General features: G+C 32.0%; 1 protein-coding gene and 1 non-coding gene across 2 annotated transcripts; both read right to left on the minus strand.

Annotated features, from left to right (window-relative positions):
* Window positions 1-402: 402 nt before the first annotated feature.
* On the minus strand, window positions 403-476 carry TRNAI-AAU (transfer RNA isoleucine (anticodon AAU)). The gene has a single exon. It is a non-coding gene; the product is annotated as a tRNA-Ile (tRNA).
* An 8748-nt stretch (window positions 477-9224) lies between these two features.
* LOC131596288 (hydroxyproline O-arabinosyltransferase 1-like) lies at window positions 9225-12230 on the minus strand. The gene is made up of 8 exons (XM_058868898.1): window positions 11699-12230; window positions 11300-11367; window positions 11011-11212; window positions 10829-10926; window positions 10665-10734; window positions 9801-9872; window positions 9607-9720; window positions 9225-9452 (listed from the first exon to the last, which is right to left on the minus strand). Exons 1-8 carry the CDS (start codon window positions 12092-12094, stop codon window positions 9393-9395), a joined length of 1080 nt encoding a protein of 359 aa, XP_058724881.1. The 5' UTR covers window positions 12095-12230; the 3' UTR covers window positions 9225-9392.
* Window positions 12231-18328: the final 6098 nt, after the last annotated feature.

The following is an 18328-nucleotide window of genomic DNA, read 5'->3' on the forward strand; positions in this document are numbered from 1 at the left end:
TATTAATCACAGTGTTAGTAAACAAAACATCATTTCATAAATATGGATTCATTTAAAAATCATGGACAATTAATTTTGGGGCAAAAATTCTCAATAGCTTAACTCAATTTAAATCAAACAATACAAAGAGCAGTGTGACATTTTAACTTGTCTAATATCACATTTAAGTTATGTTTTGAAGGTAGGAACCTTTTGGTACACATTTCATATCAGCCATTAATCCATAAATCTTTAGAAACAACTACTTTTTAGTGATTGCAATAGTGACACATGTAATTTCTTGCATACCATAGTAACATAATTAAGTAAAATTAGTAAAATGGAGAAAAAAATCAAATAATCCTTAAGTATAATAAGTACAATGTAGCAAATATTTTAGATAATGTTTGTGTAAATTAAAAATGGCCCATGCAGGTCTCGAACCTGCGACCTTCGCGTTATTAGCACGACGCTCTAACCAACTGAGCTAATGGGCCATACATTGTCATACAAGTAATCAACTTATTTAAGCACGGTGTTACTAAACCAAACTAAATTTCATAAATATGAATCAATAGAAAAATCATAATTTGCTAGCACTGGTGCAGAAATTATCAATAGCTTAACACAGTTTGAATAAAAAAATACAAAAAGCGATTAATGGCGTAAACATGCGACATTTTGGTCCACCGTATGCATGTTGTTAGAATGAGCAAACTAATTAAGCGCATATCATTGCAAGCTATATGTTGTCAAAATAAGATTTGTTTGAGGAATTTAACAAATACCTCGTGCTATAGAAGAATTAACATGTCAAGAATCACATTTAAGTTGAATTTTGTACTTGTGATCCCTTTTGTGACACATTCACACAAATCCAAAATCCATAAAGCTCTAGAAATAACTACCTTTAATGTGATTACAGTAGTGAAAAATGCAATTTCTTATATACCAAATGCTCAATAACTTCACACAACTTAACTCAAAGAATGCACAGTATCACAAACTAATGTTTTAGAAAACACCTTGATGTTACAAACATTTCAAATCACTTTCGTAAATGCAAACTAAAGCGTTATATTTGTAAAGGATCTGACAAGGGTGGGAGCTTTGCAGCTCCCAGGAGGGGTGACGACCATATGTCGCCCTTTAGGAGGCATCGCCTCGCCTCATGGACCTTCCACTCACCCAAATAGGGGAAACATGGAAAATATGTTTCTCGAGAGAAGTCAAAGTCTGTATTTGTGAGGGCGGTGATCCTTCCCAAGGAAACCCTAGGCCTAAAGACCTCTATAAATACCTTACCCTAGCAGGATAAAGTAGGCATCATAACTTAGATACTCAAACCTATACACTATACTTGCATACAGAGCCTTTCACATCACGTAAGAAAGTCCTATAAAATCACCATAAAGTAGTAACACCACCATACAAGGCTTCTTGCCGTCGAAAGCAAGCCCTTACCATCCTAAATTGTTATAAACCTACTAATGCATATGAGTATCCACTACCCTTGTAGGGATACCATGCACACTTGTATTTTTTGACTAGTACCGTAGCATCCATCGTGGCCCCTAGTAAAACTAACATAGACCACACCTCTTTCATTCTCGTTGATAAGTGTCAAAATGTCGTTATTTTGAGTATATATTTGTGGCACTTATCGATTCTATTATTTTGGTTTTTATAATGAAATCCCAACTTTTGTGTAAATATTTGTATACTTAAGTTTTGATTCGTTTAATGTATCATTTGATAATTTTTCTTTTGTTTTATAGGTATGTTGAAGGCGCGGCTTCGAATACGCAGTTTTGAAGCAATAAGGAGAAAATTTTGCAAAAGCTCGCTAAGCCAAGTTGTAGCACGCTTAGAGATTCAATAATAGAGGCAACACATTCTTCATAAGCTCGCTTAGCGCGATTAACTTGCTAAGCAAAATCTCTTTTACTGTACTAGATATTTAGTGTAATAAAGTGTAGCTCGCTTAGCCAGACTAACTCACTTAGCGAGCCTGTAAAGATTTTGTTTATATGTTCTTAATTTGTAACATATTAAGTTATGGTTTTTGGGGTTTTTTATCCAAACTCCATCAACTTCATTCTTTGGTAGATTAGGTTAGAAAACAACTATGAAATTTGCATTTGGTTGATTGAAGATGGATTGATCGTTGATCGGAGCTGACAAACCGGGAGATTTTCAATTTATTTCTCTTCTTCTTTGTGTATTTACTTGTAGTTGGGTTTTGTTTATGTATTTACTTTGAACTCATGTATATTTGTCGCCTATGGTGTTTTACAAGTCTGTCTTGATTGTTGTCTGGGATTTTTGCTCTGTGCTAGGGTTTTGGGTTGTTATAGACATATATTGCTCGAATCCTTATCTAAGGTGATTATCTGTTAGTTTATGAACTCTAGAGATAAATTTAGAGCTAACGATCTTTATGGGTGTCAAAGCTTAATGTTCTGTGTTAGTTGTGTTAGTTGAGAGATCATCGATACAGTTGATATGAATGTTTGTTGTGTTGTTGAGGTTGGCTGAGAGATCGTCGTCGAGATGATATAGTAGTTCTCTCTCCTTTGGGTTAGAAGTGACTTAGGATGTGAGCGATGTTGGATGACATTGATGAGTATTGTAGGTTGAGTGTAACTGGTCGATGAGTTTAAGTTTGTGAGAAGTAGATTATATGCATGTTTGATAAGTCTTTTTGTTTCCAAGAATGAATTCTTTTTGTGTTGATATTTACTTTTTTGTTTTCATACTTTAATCCATTCAAATTCGAGCTCGAAAACATCAAAATCGTTGAATGACATTCTAACAACCATATTTGCGGACACGATAAATTCCTGGATAAATATTTCTAAATTTTTTGTTGCTTGCCGCTATTCCGCTTCAATAAAATGGTGCCGTTGTCGGGGATGGTTAGGGAAAGAGTTAGTTAGAGAATAAGCTCATTGTGAATTTTGACTTTCAGTTGTAGTTTTGGGTCTCATTGCCTTTCTCGTTGGAGTTGTTGCTCTTTTTTTTAATTTCATCATTGTATTGTACTTATAATACCTCCACTAGTATCGTGTCACTTTGAATTTGTTTCTAGTTTCCACTTTCCACCAAAAAGCCCTACTATCACTTACAGTAGTAATATAATTTGTAGGAGACCTGACTGAAAAATTTACTTTGTTGATCCTTTAATAGGGGTACATGTTGAAGTGTACATAATTTTGATTCACATTTGGAAAACATTTTAAAAATGGGTTTCTTTTTAGCTTTCAAAGAAGTTTTCCCGATTCTGTCAATTTGTTAATTTTACAAGAAATCATGTTTTGGGAAATCCTGTTATCTTCTTTATTTTCTTTTCCTGATACATAACCAAGAATGCTTTATTCTTGGTTATCTTTAATGACAAAAAGAAACTATCAAGGCTGGTAATGATGCATTGTCAAGTCCAAAACCAAAAACATTAAACAGAGGTTTGTATTGTAATTTTTCTTCCTACTTATGATCCAATTGGATACTACTCTAAATTATTGGTTTTCTTTTATTTAAAGTTTTTAAAATTATGTTGTTATGGAAATTTATCTTGTACTAAATTCATGAAGAGATGTTCAATTTGTGTTCTATGGTATTTTTTTTATTTACTAATTTTACTATTGTCAATGTTTACAAATATCAACACTGAAAAGAAGAGAACCAATTATACTAAATTAATATAGAGATGTTCAATTTTTGTTCTACAATAATTTTTTATTTACTAATTTTACTATTGTCAATGTTTGCAAGTATCGGCACTGAAAAAAAGAGATCCAATTGAATCTATTAACCTTTGGTTTTGAGTTGTTTCTTGTCATGTCACTTATGTTATGGAATTACAATACTTCCATCAATACAATGTCCCTTTAAATTAATTTCCACTACAATACATGAAGTTGAGCTGTTTATTCTATATGAAATTCTAACAAATTCAAATAAAGATTTAGGACACATGAAATTTTTGACAAAAAAAGTGTGGTAAGGTACTGCTAATTACTATTAGGACATATGAATTTACATTTTTTTTTGACAGATATGAATTTACATTTGAGAGTTGCATAAAGGATACACATTATGACAAACTAAACTTTAAAATACTTGACAATTTATTAGTAGATTTTGGATCCACATATTTAGTAGCAAGAGTGAAAATATCACTCTGTTTACTGCAATCGAGTAATACATAAGTCAAATTACTTGTTTCGTATTTATGATTGTGTTTCATGATTGGACCATGAACAATGCCAATACAATCTTGTTTTAAAATTTCCAATTAGTATGTCCAACATAAAATTGCCTCTTATCCATTTGTCTAAGAATTTGACACACATTCCTCTAGTAACCTGGTAGCATTTATGTAAAAACCCGAACTTGATAGATTTGTGAATAAACTCAAGCTCATGTTCACTTCTATATTACCTAAATTACATCACTTTGACCACTATAACCCTATATGTGAAACCTTTAAGATAGTTCACTAGAAGAGACCTCACAATTGTTCTATATAATCTACTTCATATGTCTTGGCTGATGCGTGTAATGAATTTATAGTCTAAAAAGTTCCTTGCAGAATCAGTTTTACTACATAATTCTAATTCTGGAGTTTTGGGACATAGTTTATTGTTTGCAATTAAACTAAGAAAGATGTATTGGTCATAAGATAATAGGTTGATTAAATTGAATTGGGACTGAACAGGTAACTTCATTTATTTTATCAAAGTTATACTTGTTCTTCTGCATAGTAATTCGATCTTGCGAAGCTTAATAGGGTATTTATAAGGTAAGAAAATAAAATTACACTTATGGTCCCTAAATTACAAAAAAAAATGTTAATACTCGTGCCCACAAAATCTCGCAAAAAATGGGGCGGAACAGAGCGGTCATATTAGAGAGTGCAGGCCTAAACACTTGGTCTGTTCTGCACTAAAGTGCGAGTTTAATGGGCATGCCCAACATGTCAGACTAGTTTTGCAACCCATAGTTTTACGTAAGAATCAACAACATGCTTGTTAGCCAAATCACCCAAGAAACATATGACACCAACACTTTCTACCATAGTTAAAACACCCTAACATCACAACACCAAAATATCTAACAAACATATGGATACCAAACACTAGAACAATCAATTCATCATTTCTCCAACAAAGCATTCACACCAATATCGCCATTCAATCGATCAAGCCGTTCACCAATAACTTCATCAACCCAAACAACTCAATCCAACAACAACGACATGGGCAACGAACTTAGTTACGACAACACGTCAATGCAGACACAAGACTATGTGAAATTACAATAACTTATTAGAGAATCTGGTGATGGTGATGTTTCAGGGACCTGGGATTAAACACCTGAGGTGAATCAACAAAAGACCTGTACGAGAAAGGGTACATAAGGGGTGGGAAACCTGTGATATATGTGATCAAACAAGTAATCGTCATTAGTGTAAAAAATATTCTCGTATATAATCTGTTTTAAATTAAATATTATTAACTTTTATTCAATTTTTTAAATTAATTAATTGGATTAAAATAAAATAAAAAGTATACAACACATAAGAGCCAGATGAATTGACGTCTTTTTTTAAAAGCATTACATAAGCGTCAATTGGATTGATTTGACCTTTAAGAGGCGTCAATTCAATTGGCTTGGTCTTGACCTCTAATTTGTTCAATGTAGACGCCAATCCAATTGGCTTGTGCTCTACGTTGCAATTTTTTTTTTGAAATATGAGTAGTTTTAAAATTAATGGAGAAAAATGATTATTTAAAATAATTGTTGAAAACCATGGTTATTTTGAAAAAAAAATCATCATTTATAACTTTTATTTTTCTCACAGTTTCATTTGTTAGGTTAACATAAATTATTTATCTAACTTATTGATGCACCACTCTAGTTTATAACTTTTATTTTTCTCACAGTTTCATTTATAACTTTTATTTTTCTCTGAGTTTTGTTCTTCAATTTTTTTCCAAGAGCCCACTTTTTTTGTAATCTACATTGAATCATGAACTTCATTTTTAATGGATTTAAATCATTAATAATCATTTTAATTGTTGTATTTTCAGGTGTTTGTCTTGGCTAGTGACATTTTGAAGAATGTGGAGTATGATGCACTTTGCATTGTTTTCAATAAATTTCATTCACTTGTGCAATTTAAACCAACAGTTGTTCAATAAATCCATTTATTTTCAATTGGTTGGTCTTTTCATCTTATTAGGAGCATTATTGGTTTTATCATTAACTTGGTATGACTTGCTAGCCTGATTTAGAAATTTATTCCCTGTCTTCAAGGGGTTTTAATGACACTTATGAGATGCATAAGCTCTAGATCAATAATGCAGCCTCGGATTTTCCTTGCTCCACAAATTATTGAAACCAATTTTCTTTTTAAGCTAATGTCACGATTCTGGTATATTATTTTCTTTGTTCGGAAATCCGAAAATCTGTTTCTACGAATATAGTGGTATTATTTAATTCTTATGTTTGTTTCATGGTTTGAAAACTAATTTTCAAATATGATGTATTATCGGGAATAAAAAACTTTCATTTTGGTATACTTTTATCCTAAAAGTAATGAGTGGATATAAAAAATTAAATAGCAACTTGTATATTTAACTTTTACAAATAATCTTAGAAATGCAGTGAATATTAACCAACTACATTTTATGAAAGTTTTTGTGATTAAGATAATATTTGTATTTGTGATTAAGATGATATTTGTATTTGTGATTAAGAGGAGACAATATTTGAAAATTAATTTTGAAGAAAAATACAATTGGGTTTATTTTGCGCGAGTCTGTTTTTTTTTTAATAGAAGTCACTATAAATGTAAAATGACACTCATTCAAATTTAGTTAAACTTTTAATTTCACGGGTCACTAACACCATAATACTTAATTTTTTTGAAGTGACCAAACCTTATCAAATGATCTAAGATATGAATGAATTACCCGTGTTGACGTATCTTTTTAGTAAAACTTTTTTTTAAATGGTTAATTTCATACTACTAATATCTTATTAGTAAAATGAGTTTTTTAAATGGTTAATTTTCATTTTATACATGCAATTTGGTCAAATATTTTTACTTCACATTTTTCGTATCGTTCATAAAATACTGCACTACAAATAATGCACCCGGGCGACAGCACGGGTCTCTGACTAGTTCATATCTAAAGATATAGAGTTTGGTTTGTTAGTTGAGTTGTAATTGAGCATTTAATATTTTGATTATTATATTAATTACTAGGATTAGTGATTGAGAAAAAATGAGAGAGATTATCATATTTAGGGAGTCCTAAATAGAATGACACGTGTAGAATTAAGAAGAGAGCATTGAACAAGAGTTGTTCATCTAAAACACTTTGTACTGATTCTATTGAGCGTTGTTAATTTCCTTTCTTTGGTTGAAATTCCTCAGACGTAGATTCCTTTCTTTGTTAATTTCCTTTCTTTGTTAATTTCCATCATATTTCAGTTGAGTTTTATAGATGTGATTCCTTTTTATACACATTTACATCAATAATAAATCCATAATTCTCTAGAAACAATTAGGATTAGAATTAACAAATAATATCACTATTATGAATAGAGGTGAGTGTAGTTTGACTTAGGGGTGTGCAAAAAAATCGGTTATCCTTAACCAATTTGATATCCAAATTATTCCACTTTTTAAAACCCAATTCAAATGCTAAAATATAAAATTGAGTATCCATTTTATTATCCAAATATAAACCAGTACCCATAATAATAATAATGTGGTTTAGTTATTGGATACCCACATTTCATTATGTATTAAATTTATATATTTGTTTTTTTTCTTCATGATTCATCATATAAATATGAAAGTTAAATTTCTCTAATAACATATTAGTAAGTTATGAGTTTAAAATATAACTTTAATTTTACTGTCTAAAATTAATTTCTATACTTTACATTCCTATGTTTAATGATTAACTTTTCTAAATCAAAATGAACAACTTTAATTTAAAAAAACTAAACTTTACAACATAAACAAAATCGCGGTGCTACAATAATTTTGTTAAACGTAACATAATTATTATATAGAATTTGTTACGTTTAAAAAAAATGGTTTTCCAATAAAAATCAGTTTTGTTAAACGTAACATAAACTAATTTTGTTAAACAGATAAAATCAGCTATAAATTTTTTGTTATAAACCATTTTAAAATTAGTTATAAACGTAACGAAATGGTTTTCCAATAAAAATGATAAAATAATTAAACTGATATTAAAATTGAATTTTTTTATTAAACTTTTTAAAAACTGGTTTCTTTAAAAAAAATGGTTTTGAGAGAAACCGGTTTTATTCCGTTTTTTTTTAAAGCCGATTTTTTATGAAAAATCGGTTTAGAACTGAACCGATCTACATGTAAACCAGTTATAAAAAAATAAACCAGTTTTAAAGAAATGGTTTTAAGATCCAAACCAAACCATATATATGATTTAATTTGGTTTGATTATTGATCCATGCACACCCTTAGTTTGACTTAGACAGGCCATAATCACAAACTTAACGATGTACTTTAACCCAATAGCTTAAGGTTTGGGAATTGCTTATTCACTAATTGGGCTCAAAATAAAAACTTTAAAAAGTCAGCTCCATGTAGGATGGTCCTGTGTACCTTATAAATAATCTCAAAATGTGTGTTGGATATGAAAATCAGTCAGGTAACTTTACTCAATACTAGCATTTAATCCTTTGAGGAAGCTGCTCCTGGATAGTTTTGTATTCTAATGTTTTGGGTAATGGGTAAGTTTCTGCATTAAGTCGCTGAGCACTTTGCAGTGATTGTTTATGACTCTTAAAACAATGTGCCTCTTTACCAAGGCAAAACTCATTTATGGCATCACTGAATGAAGTTTTATTATACAGTAATAAAAAATGGGTCATGCTAACATGTGCCCTAAGGACACATGTTAAGGATACTAAAATTCGAAAAAGTAAGTGTAATAAAGTCTAATTTAAATTTTCAAAACATTGAATACACGTTAGCTTTTCCCATAAAAAATACTACCAAACATGTTGCCTCTTTCCAAAGGCATATATTTCATTTATGGCATCACTTAAAAGAAGTTTTTTTAGTATACAGATTTGAGCACAATTGTTTTTTTTTTTTTTTCCTTGATTCATTCTCAATCTTCTCAACTACATCAATCAACAAATTGAAAAGAAAACTTTCCAATTTGGACATAGACTAAAACACAACACATTTTTTTTATCAAGCATTGAAAAAATATTCATGTTTGCCTCAAGTGTGTAAAGTCATCTACATAACAATTACAGATACACAGTTGCCAACAAGTGAAATGCCAAACAGTTCCAGCATTCTGATTCTTAACACATTGCAACACCATGAGATAGTCCTATGATGGCCAGTTCGGAATATTCGCTGTAGCTTCATTAACCATTTTTACAAGGGTCACCTAGAAAACGAAAGCCAACTTGTAAAACTCTCTACATAGTAATCTCAATTCTTAAATTTCACAATCATTCTTAACAAGAAAAGCTCGAGGGAAACAAAAAGTAAAGGGAATTCGAAAAAATAACCGAACTAACACAAAGGGAGATGAAACATACCACACTTTCTGGAACACCGGGTGGTGGCAATGTCAGATTTTTGGGAGGAGCAACACCATCGTAGGATCTTTTATCAAACCTCCATTCTCCAATCTTCCCATAGGTCAGTTCGCCCTGAATATTTTAAGCTATTAGATTAAAAAGAGGCTTACATGTAGTGTTGCTTTATTAAGAATTTAATTATAGATGAGTACCTTCATATTATAGTCGCAGCCATAAGTGTAGTGAATTATGTACTTGTTGCCAAGTTCTTTGTCCCATGGAGGCTAACAAATAATAAACAAAGAAAATGTTTGTAAATTTGAAGACCATGTAAGCCTGTCTTCAAATACATTATTGTTCAAACACTATTCTATGGGATTTCTATAGAACACAGAATGCAAATCATGTTATAAACCGGGCCAAAATGCTTCTTAAGCATCTATGAAGCACTGACAGCAACAAGACACTGACATGTCAACACCGATAACAATTAGGAAAAATCAAAGTAATTGAATGTAATCACACCTTCAATATGAAGTATCTGTACTACATAGTTAATCACTTATTGTGATATATAGGTTTAAATAAATTCTTCCAAAAAAGGCTTCTAGAATAATCTCCACTCACCGTACTTACTATACTTACACCAAGGCCCTTGCAGGCCACTGAAATCCGTTGACTAAATGGATGTACAAGACTAACTGTGTTTTACTTAATGTCTTGCGTTATGAACTGATTATGAACTGATGATCCTAGAATAGTAGTTCTTAATTGGAGAGTGTTGTAAGCTTTAATCAAAAGTTCTCACTGCTATCATATATTGCTTATTGCTACATGAGAACGGTTCTTGGCTGGCCAAAATAGTCTTACATTATTTGGGAATCGAGGCTAAGGTAGTTTATATATGGGAATCGAGGCTAAGGTAGTTTATATGCAACACTTACACTCCTCAACCCAACGAGGCACCTTTTCTAAAGGACAATACCACGCAGCCGCAGTGGCGCGGATTTGAGGTCAACCGGAACAAGAACCTTACTAACACACAAAAATATACTAAAAAGAGAACCTTATTGAACCTGAATCATAAAGTCTTTGTGTAATATGTTACGAACATCATGAAGAGCAGATGCAACGGCGTAAGCATACCTAAACCAATGATACAAAATAGCATAAAAAGTCAATCAAGTTTTTGTGAGGCTAAGAAAGGATAATACGAATTCGAGAAGAGAAAGAAAATCACATTTCAAGCACCCATCCAAAAGCTTTATCAGTTTCCGGATCTTTTTTCATCGCCAACGAAACATTCATCCAAGTAGGAGCAATCTTCTTAAGCGATTCCTATCATATTCGCAAATCAAATTAAACTTTTTTCCTCAAATCAACAATATCCATAATCACCACAAGAAACTAAACAACACATACCTTGCCAACAATAACTGGTGAATTCCCAATTGGATCTATATTAGTCACAGGTCCATTTTCCTCGGAGTAGTACTTCCTTAGCACATTCTCGTATTTCTTAGGCTCAATATAAAAGAAAGGGAACGCAGCTCCCATTCCATTTCTGGCTAAATTCGGTATAGGTTTCATAATTATATGATCCGGCTCCGACATCAATATGTAACTGATATTACAAAACAAAACACATTAATAAAAGTCAAAACCAAAATCCTAGAAAAGCAAATGAAATTTAAAGTCAAACATATCATACTCTTCTTTGATATCTGCCTGTTGAAGCCATTGTACAAATGCCCATGGTCTATTAAGAACTATGTAACCCTGCCATACACAACACTCATATTTAACAATTTCTTCCCTAAAAACAAGTTCATCCTATGAAACACAGACACCAGAAACACGACACCTGACACCGACGCTAACACAGTGGTAATAATTTGAAATAAAAGAATAAATTGAACATAATCGTAAGTGTTAATGTCGGTTTCGAACACATTGATACAGAGTTACAAACACAACTTTTTCCAGTGGTGTTAGTGCTACATAGAGTTAAACATGCATCATATATACAACAAAATAATCAAAAAATCAAATTGAACCAAACCCAGAAAACAGATTCAAACCAATGAAAACAAAGAACAAAAACCAAAACCTGATCCATTCCAGAAGGCAAAGGCTGAGCAACAAAAGTAGGGATCTCATCCATAAACTGATCAGCTTTCCCAGAATGCAAAATCCTGGTAAATCCACCCATATCAGAATCTGAATCTTCCTTAAACTTCTTGAACCAATAATACATAACCCTACACTGCCAAGTATTGTAAACAGAATCAGAAGCAGTAACAGCAGTATGAAACAATCTCTTAGAAGATTTTTGTTTCTCCAATGGCATCTTGATTATTGGGTCAATGGTGATTGAAGGACGACGTGAAGGACCACCAGGAAATTCTTGTTTCAAAGGAGCATTTCCTGAGATGATTATGTTGTATGTTATGAGTGTGACTGAAAATGTTATGAGGATTGTGAAGAACATGTTTCCACAACCCATTTTTTTGGTTCTTTGTTGTTCTTCTTCTTCTAGTTTTGATTCATGAGAAGAAGAAGAAAGAAGATGATGAATTATGAGGCGGCTATGTGTTTTCTAACTGCTATATTGTCTGTATCCAGATGTTGAAAGTGGAAACTCTTAAAAAGTCTTCTACACTTTCTTTTTATATTAATGTTTTCATTAAGACTAATTAATAAAAAACATGCAATTTGTGTTTTTTTTTATGGGTCTAGTTTGTCATTGTTTTTTGTTTTGAATAATAATGTTTTTTTTTCTTGTCATGTTTAATTGGATAGGTTAACTTGAGTATATGTCATGATTGATGTTTTTAAAAACCATGATTAAATAAGTTATTGGTCCTTATAAATATTGCGGTTTTTATTTTTAGTCTCTCTTTATCTTTAGGCAAGGTTTTTGATTAAAAAATCTTTGCCAAAGTTTCAGAGGAACTAAAAATGAAACTATAATATTTATAGAGATCAAAAACTTATTTAATCCTAAAATAGTGAACACTATATTTAGATAATATTTATATTTTTAGATCTCTTTGATTGAATTTATTTTGTAATTAGTTTTCTTTTTCTTTTTTTCTTTTTTATCTCAGGAGGTGAGAAAAGATGAATAATGAGGATATTAATATTCAGTTTAAATATGTTGTGTATATAAAATAGCCATTGGAATTAGAGAAAGAAATTTAGGAAAAGAAAGAAGACAATATTAGTGTCACTAGCATTTAGAGAAAGAAATTTAGGAAAAGAAAGAAGAAAATATTAGTGTTAGCTATTTATATGCTATGTTAATAATTTGAGTGAGTATTGATTTGTACTAAATTATATAATTTTGATAATTTAGATTGATTTGTGCTAGAACTAGATTTTATCAGAAAGTATGAATTTAGACTTTGTTGTGGTAGTTCTGAGTTTCAGATGTGGTGGATAAGGGGTTGACCTGCAAGTTTAGCACTTTAACGTTTAAATTAGTATGAGAGTGAAAAGTTGTGTTTGAATGAGAAATGATTTGAATAACTATGAATTGGCGTGCTTTCTTTTTTAAATAGGGGAAATAGTTGGTAATTGCACGCATGTGAAATAATGCGAAATGCGACCAATTGTTGGATAAATAGGGGCGGATAACATGACATTCACGTGAGGGATTGTCTGCTACGTGCAGAGAAAAGGTATATATATTCTACGTTTAGTAACTTGCTGCTTCATCATTAGGCATTCGTCTTCTAGGCTATGCGTATGGCCCAAAACAATTTCTCCTCTCCCAAACTCTTGCTTCTTCTTTGCAAGGCGAGGGTTTGCGACACACAACATCACTCGTCCATAAGATCCGTGGAGGTGGAAGTCCTAGAAGGGACGTTTTCGTTCTTGGGATAGGCACATTAAATGACTTTCTAATAAGACATAATATAATGTTGGGAGTGACTCACAAGTCTGTTAGATAGTAATGGTGTTTCTCCTTTATTAGAGTACTCAAGTGCTTTAGAACCGTTTCTGAGAAGATCTCAAATGTTGGTGGTGTGAGGCAGATTGTACAGTCCTCGATGCCTAAATAGAGTATAAAAAGTTTTTTGTGATGGGAAACTAACACACAATAACAGACCAATACGCGGCGGAAATACTGGTATATTATTCAAAGAAACTAATCTTATTTTTAAGACACGACTAAGTTATTTAAAATTCAAAGGAAATTATCATTCTATTTTGTGGTTAACGTTTGACAAGCGTAAATCCATTGGTAAGCCTTAGGTTTGGTGTTCCCGATAAACACAAAATTATTGATAAAAACCAAAGAATTTCATATAGATTTAATGGCTTATAAATAAGAACTTTACTTTCCAAGAATAATATTGGTTCAAGTTCCGGTATAGTACAATCCAAAGAGGTACTTATATCAAATAACCATTCAAACTGAAATATCCCTTAAACTCAAATAGAAACCTTGTATCAAATAGGTACTTTTGATTTCAAAACTGCTTTTTCGGTAAAAACTCATGAAGAAACCATATCAGTTCAACAAGAATTTCAAAGTATTCCTCTTCTATCTAAAATTTCTCTCAAAAAATATATAGAAAAGGTTATAGATATATTTATTTGGCATCTATTCAAGTTGTTTTTAAACCTCTTGTCCATAAAGATTTTGATGCACACGTTTATCCCGCTCTAAGAAATAATGGGCTTAAGAGATATAAATCATCTCTTTTAGATATGATTCAAATCAATATTTGCAATGGGTCGCTTCAAATTTGATTCATAGATATGCATTCATGAAGAAAACTCAATAAACGATAGCAAAAAAAACATAAGACAAGCAACAACATAACTATATTTGGATTCTCCATGTAATGTATTAAGGACATGAAACTTTAGTCTCCCCTTGGGGATATACATCTTCAGTCTCCCCCTTTTTTATGCTTGGCAAGCTTTCACTTGGAATTGAGTCGAGTTCGAGCCAAAAGCAAAAACCTAGTGCTCCCCCTGAAACATTGCACACAAACCAAACATAAAACACATAAAACAATTCTAGACTCACGTTACAACTTCTCCCCCTTTGACAACATCATAAAGAGATAGATCAAAGTGAGTCTTAAAACCAAATAACCAACCACAAACAAAAAATATTCATATGAAAATATGAGCCAAAAGGCCAAAAAGAATACACAACATCAAAGATCAGATACAAAACACGAAGATAGATATGCTACATGCAACAAAATGAAAAATAGACATGCAACACTAACATTCAACATTATACAATTAAGTGGTCAAAATTATTATATAAAAGAATGCATTAACAACATAAATAATGCATGAACAAGTATACAAATGCTCAAATGCACATAATTAGCAACACACATTTTAAAAGACTTAAATGCAAAGAAGACCAATCATAAGAATGCTAGACATGAATGCGTGAAATAAAGAAGGTAATAAGAAAAACAATGAACATATTCATAACAAACACTCAATGATATAAAAATGTATACAAGAGTTATAGAAACATACCAATGTAGTCGACAAAACTATAATTTGCTATAAAACAGAATTCTTATTCTATTTAAATCACGACGAATCTAAGATTCCCAAATACCTAAAGATCTTGTGAAAAGGTTCTGATGACAATGTTTTTGTAACATCCCTTTTTTCAACACGGTCTCTAAGAAAATGATGTCGGGTCTCAATGTGCTTGATTCATGAATGAAGTACTTGATTCTTAGTGAAGCTTATCGCACTAGTACTATCACACTTAATCGAAAGGCAACCAAGTTTTAAATCATTATCTAACAATTGTTACATTAGCCATAAGACTTATGCACAACAGCTACCAACATCTATGTATTCAGCCTCGGCGGTATAAAGAGCATTGTTCTGTTGTTTCTTACTGTGCCAAGAAACTAAACAACTTTCAAATAAGTGATAGATACCACTAGTAATTGAAATTTCTGGTACAGGCAAAACATGTTAATACTAATGTCATTACATCAGAACAATGTCAAGACAAATGTTACGACATCTGTCTCCAAACTGAACAGACTCATCAAGCTGTGTTTGATACAGAAATAAAAATTGCATAATGATAAATAAAATAGAAAGTTGTTAACCTAGTTGAGTGCAACATCACCTACTCTAGGGGCTACCAAGCCATGAAGGAAATCCACTATCAGCAGTATTAGTTCAAAGCTAAACAGTCTCAGTTTACAACTTCTCGCCTAATCACTACTCAGTGCAACTTCTACCTAGAAATCGACATCTAGATATAATAAATCACCATTCCTCTTCCTAAATCACCTCAATAATACCTAACAGTCCCAATCCCAGTGACTGCATCAAGAAATAACTCAACAAGAAGATTACTCTTCCAAAACAAAACTCAACTCTCTTGCTTCAAAGCTTCAAGAGTGAGAACAACACTCAACTCATTACCTAAAGGATTCTGAGTGAGAACATTATGTCTACCACAAGTATCAAAAGATACAAGGGTGACTTACACCTACACGAGAGACTCTCAAACCTGCAACTCTAAGTTCCCATAATTTACAAATTATGAAAAGTTCAAATTACATTAGGTCAGATCTTGAAAATTTCCGCCTTACCTTGATTATGCGAGAATGCTTCAACCTTGATAATGGAATCTCCTTCTTCTCACTCTTGCTCTGCTAGGTCTTTCTTCTCCTCTCTAACAAATTTTCTCCTAATTTCACGTATCTGAGTTTTTCTATCCCTCTCTTCTAATTATATTATAATTTTTGTTTTTATTTTAGTCCAATTATCCTTTTACTCCCCTCACCTCTTAACATCACATCCATCTCTCTTATTACTTAATACTCCAATTACTACCCTGCCTCATATTTCTTATTTCTCTTTGATTTTAAATAATTAACTAAATTATTAACTTCTCCCACTTTCCTAAAATGATTAAATAAATCAAGTAAATCATATAAATTCACCAAACACACATAAAATAAATACTAAAATAAATTAAAATTCAATTAAACAATTAATTGAAAATTTGGGGCGTTACACTTGGAAGGTTGGTTTCTCCAGAGACGTAGCTTGACGTCAGCCGTTGATTTTTTGAACTTGTCGAACTGCTTTGTCCAATGTTTTGGCGAGGAGCTTTTTGATCATCAGGGTAGTGATTTCCCGACTTCCGTTCCATTTTGGAGTGGGTACTTACCTTCAATAGATTCGGGGTATGCCTCTGATAAACCTGGCCTAATGGTCGACTTTCCTCGGATCGGGAACTATGGCTAAGCGCGAACGATGTTCCTTAATAGACTCGTATGATCTTTCCTTTATAATAGGAACTCTGAGCGGTGTCCAGAAATTGCTATTGACTGATCTTCTTGTAACTAAAGTCTTGGGTATCTTTCTTCGGGTATGCTCGTCGGACTTTTGCTCTTTGATTTGATATGAGGAGACCCGATGCATCAAGTGGAAATCATATAGTACCCACAAGATGCACCCCAAAATTGGATCAACGCCCATTGTTAACTATGAACTTGTTGTATTCGGGAGCTATTAATTATGAACACTCGGTATCCTTCTGACGTCTCCTCTATAATCACCCCAACAATGGTGGGAAGTATGGGCGTAGTCAGGTCAAACGGTGGATTACGAATCTTCAGTTCTACCTTCAAAGAAAATACATTCGGGCCCTGGTGTAACCCTAAATCTGGATCTGAGATTTTCCTTTCGCTATTGTGCAAATTTCTCAAGGAAATAAGAGATCTTAACTATGACAAATGGAAAAGGAGATAGAGGTTAACTAAATTAACTGTGACAAATCTCCATGTTTGCTTCAGAAAGCTCTCGATTATGAGATATGAGGAAGCTGTGAATGGTGAAACTGAACGATGAACGTGGATACCCATAAATCGTTTGAATCAGAAGTTGAATGCATTTCTGATTTGGTAACCTAAGGAGGCTATGAACTAGTAAATCAAAGACTTGGATATGAATTGCAAGATTCCAGATCTATAGCTTCTACATTTTTCTCGATGGTGTTCATGAAACGAATGTAATTTTTGCAGAAATCGGAAGTCGATTCCCTCCTATGACGCAATTGTCCTATTTGAGAACCAAAAATGGATGATCTAGCTCCACGAAAGAATAAAAAATGAGGGCAGTTGGATAACTGGTGGTCTTGAACGGTGGCTCTGATCTCCTTCACGGTGGCGTTAGGCAGACTTGTATGGTTAGTACTTCAGTGTCCAAGTTAGTTTAAGATTCAAGATGAGTATCAGGGCCGACCCAAACTATTTAGAGGCCCTGTGCCAATTTTAAACCTTAGACTTCTAATAAATAGAAGACAATATTTTTCTTAAAAATCTATCTTATAAATTAAGATATATAAGGGAAATATAAATATATTCAATTGCTTTTCTAATTCTTCGATGTGAGACTATTTTGTAGTAATTTGAGTCTACCATATTTATGTTAGCTAATATAGTGTAGCTTGCTCTTAGTTGTATGCAATAGATAATATATATATATATATATATATATATATATATATATATATATATATATATATATATATATATATATATATATATATATATATATATATATATATATATATATATATATATATATATAATTATTAATGAAAGTAAGAACAAGATCAAAGTATAGTATTTTTATTCACCACAAATTTTTACTTATCAAATTGTGTTTGCATATATTTGTTGTTCATGATAATTTAACATAAACAAAAATTAAAAGT

Source organism: Vicia villosa, linkage group LG4, assembly GCF_029867415.1.
Source record: "Vicia villosa cultivar HV-30 ecotype Madison, WI linkage group LG4, Vvil1.0, whole genome shotgun sequence".
In the NCBI taxonomy this organism is placed as follows: domain Eukaryota; kingdom Viridiplantae; phylum Streptophyta; class Magnoliopsida; order Fabales; family Fabaceae; genus Vicia; species Vicia villosa.

Excerpts from the sequence above, each read along its gene's own strand:
- LOC131596288 (XM_058868898.1), bottom strand. The coding sequence starts at position 12,094 with ATGGGTTGTGGAAACATGTTCTTCACAATCCTCATAACATTTTCAGTC. Across the intron at positions 11,368-11,698 it reads TGCCTTCTGGAATGGATCAG|GGTTACATAGTTCTTAATAG; the intron begins GTTTTGGTTTTT and ends TGTGTATGGCAG. Across the intron at positions 9,721-9,800 it reads GCTGCGACTATAATATGAAG|GGCGAACTGACCTATGGGAA; the intron begins GTACTCATCTAT and ends TAAAATATTCAG.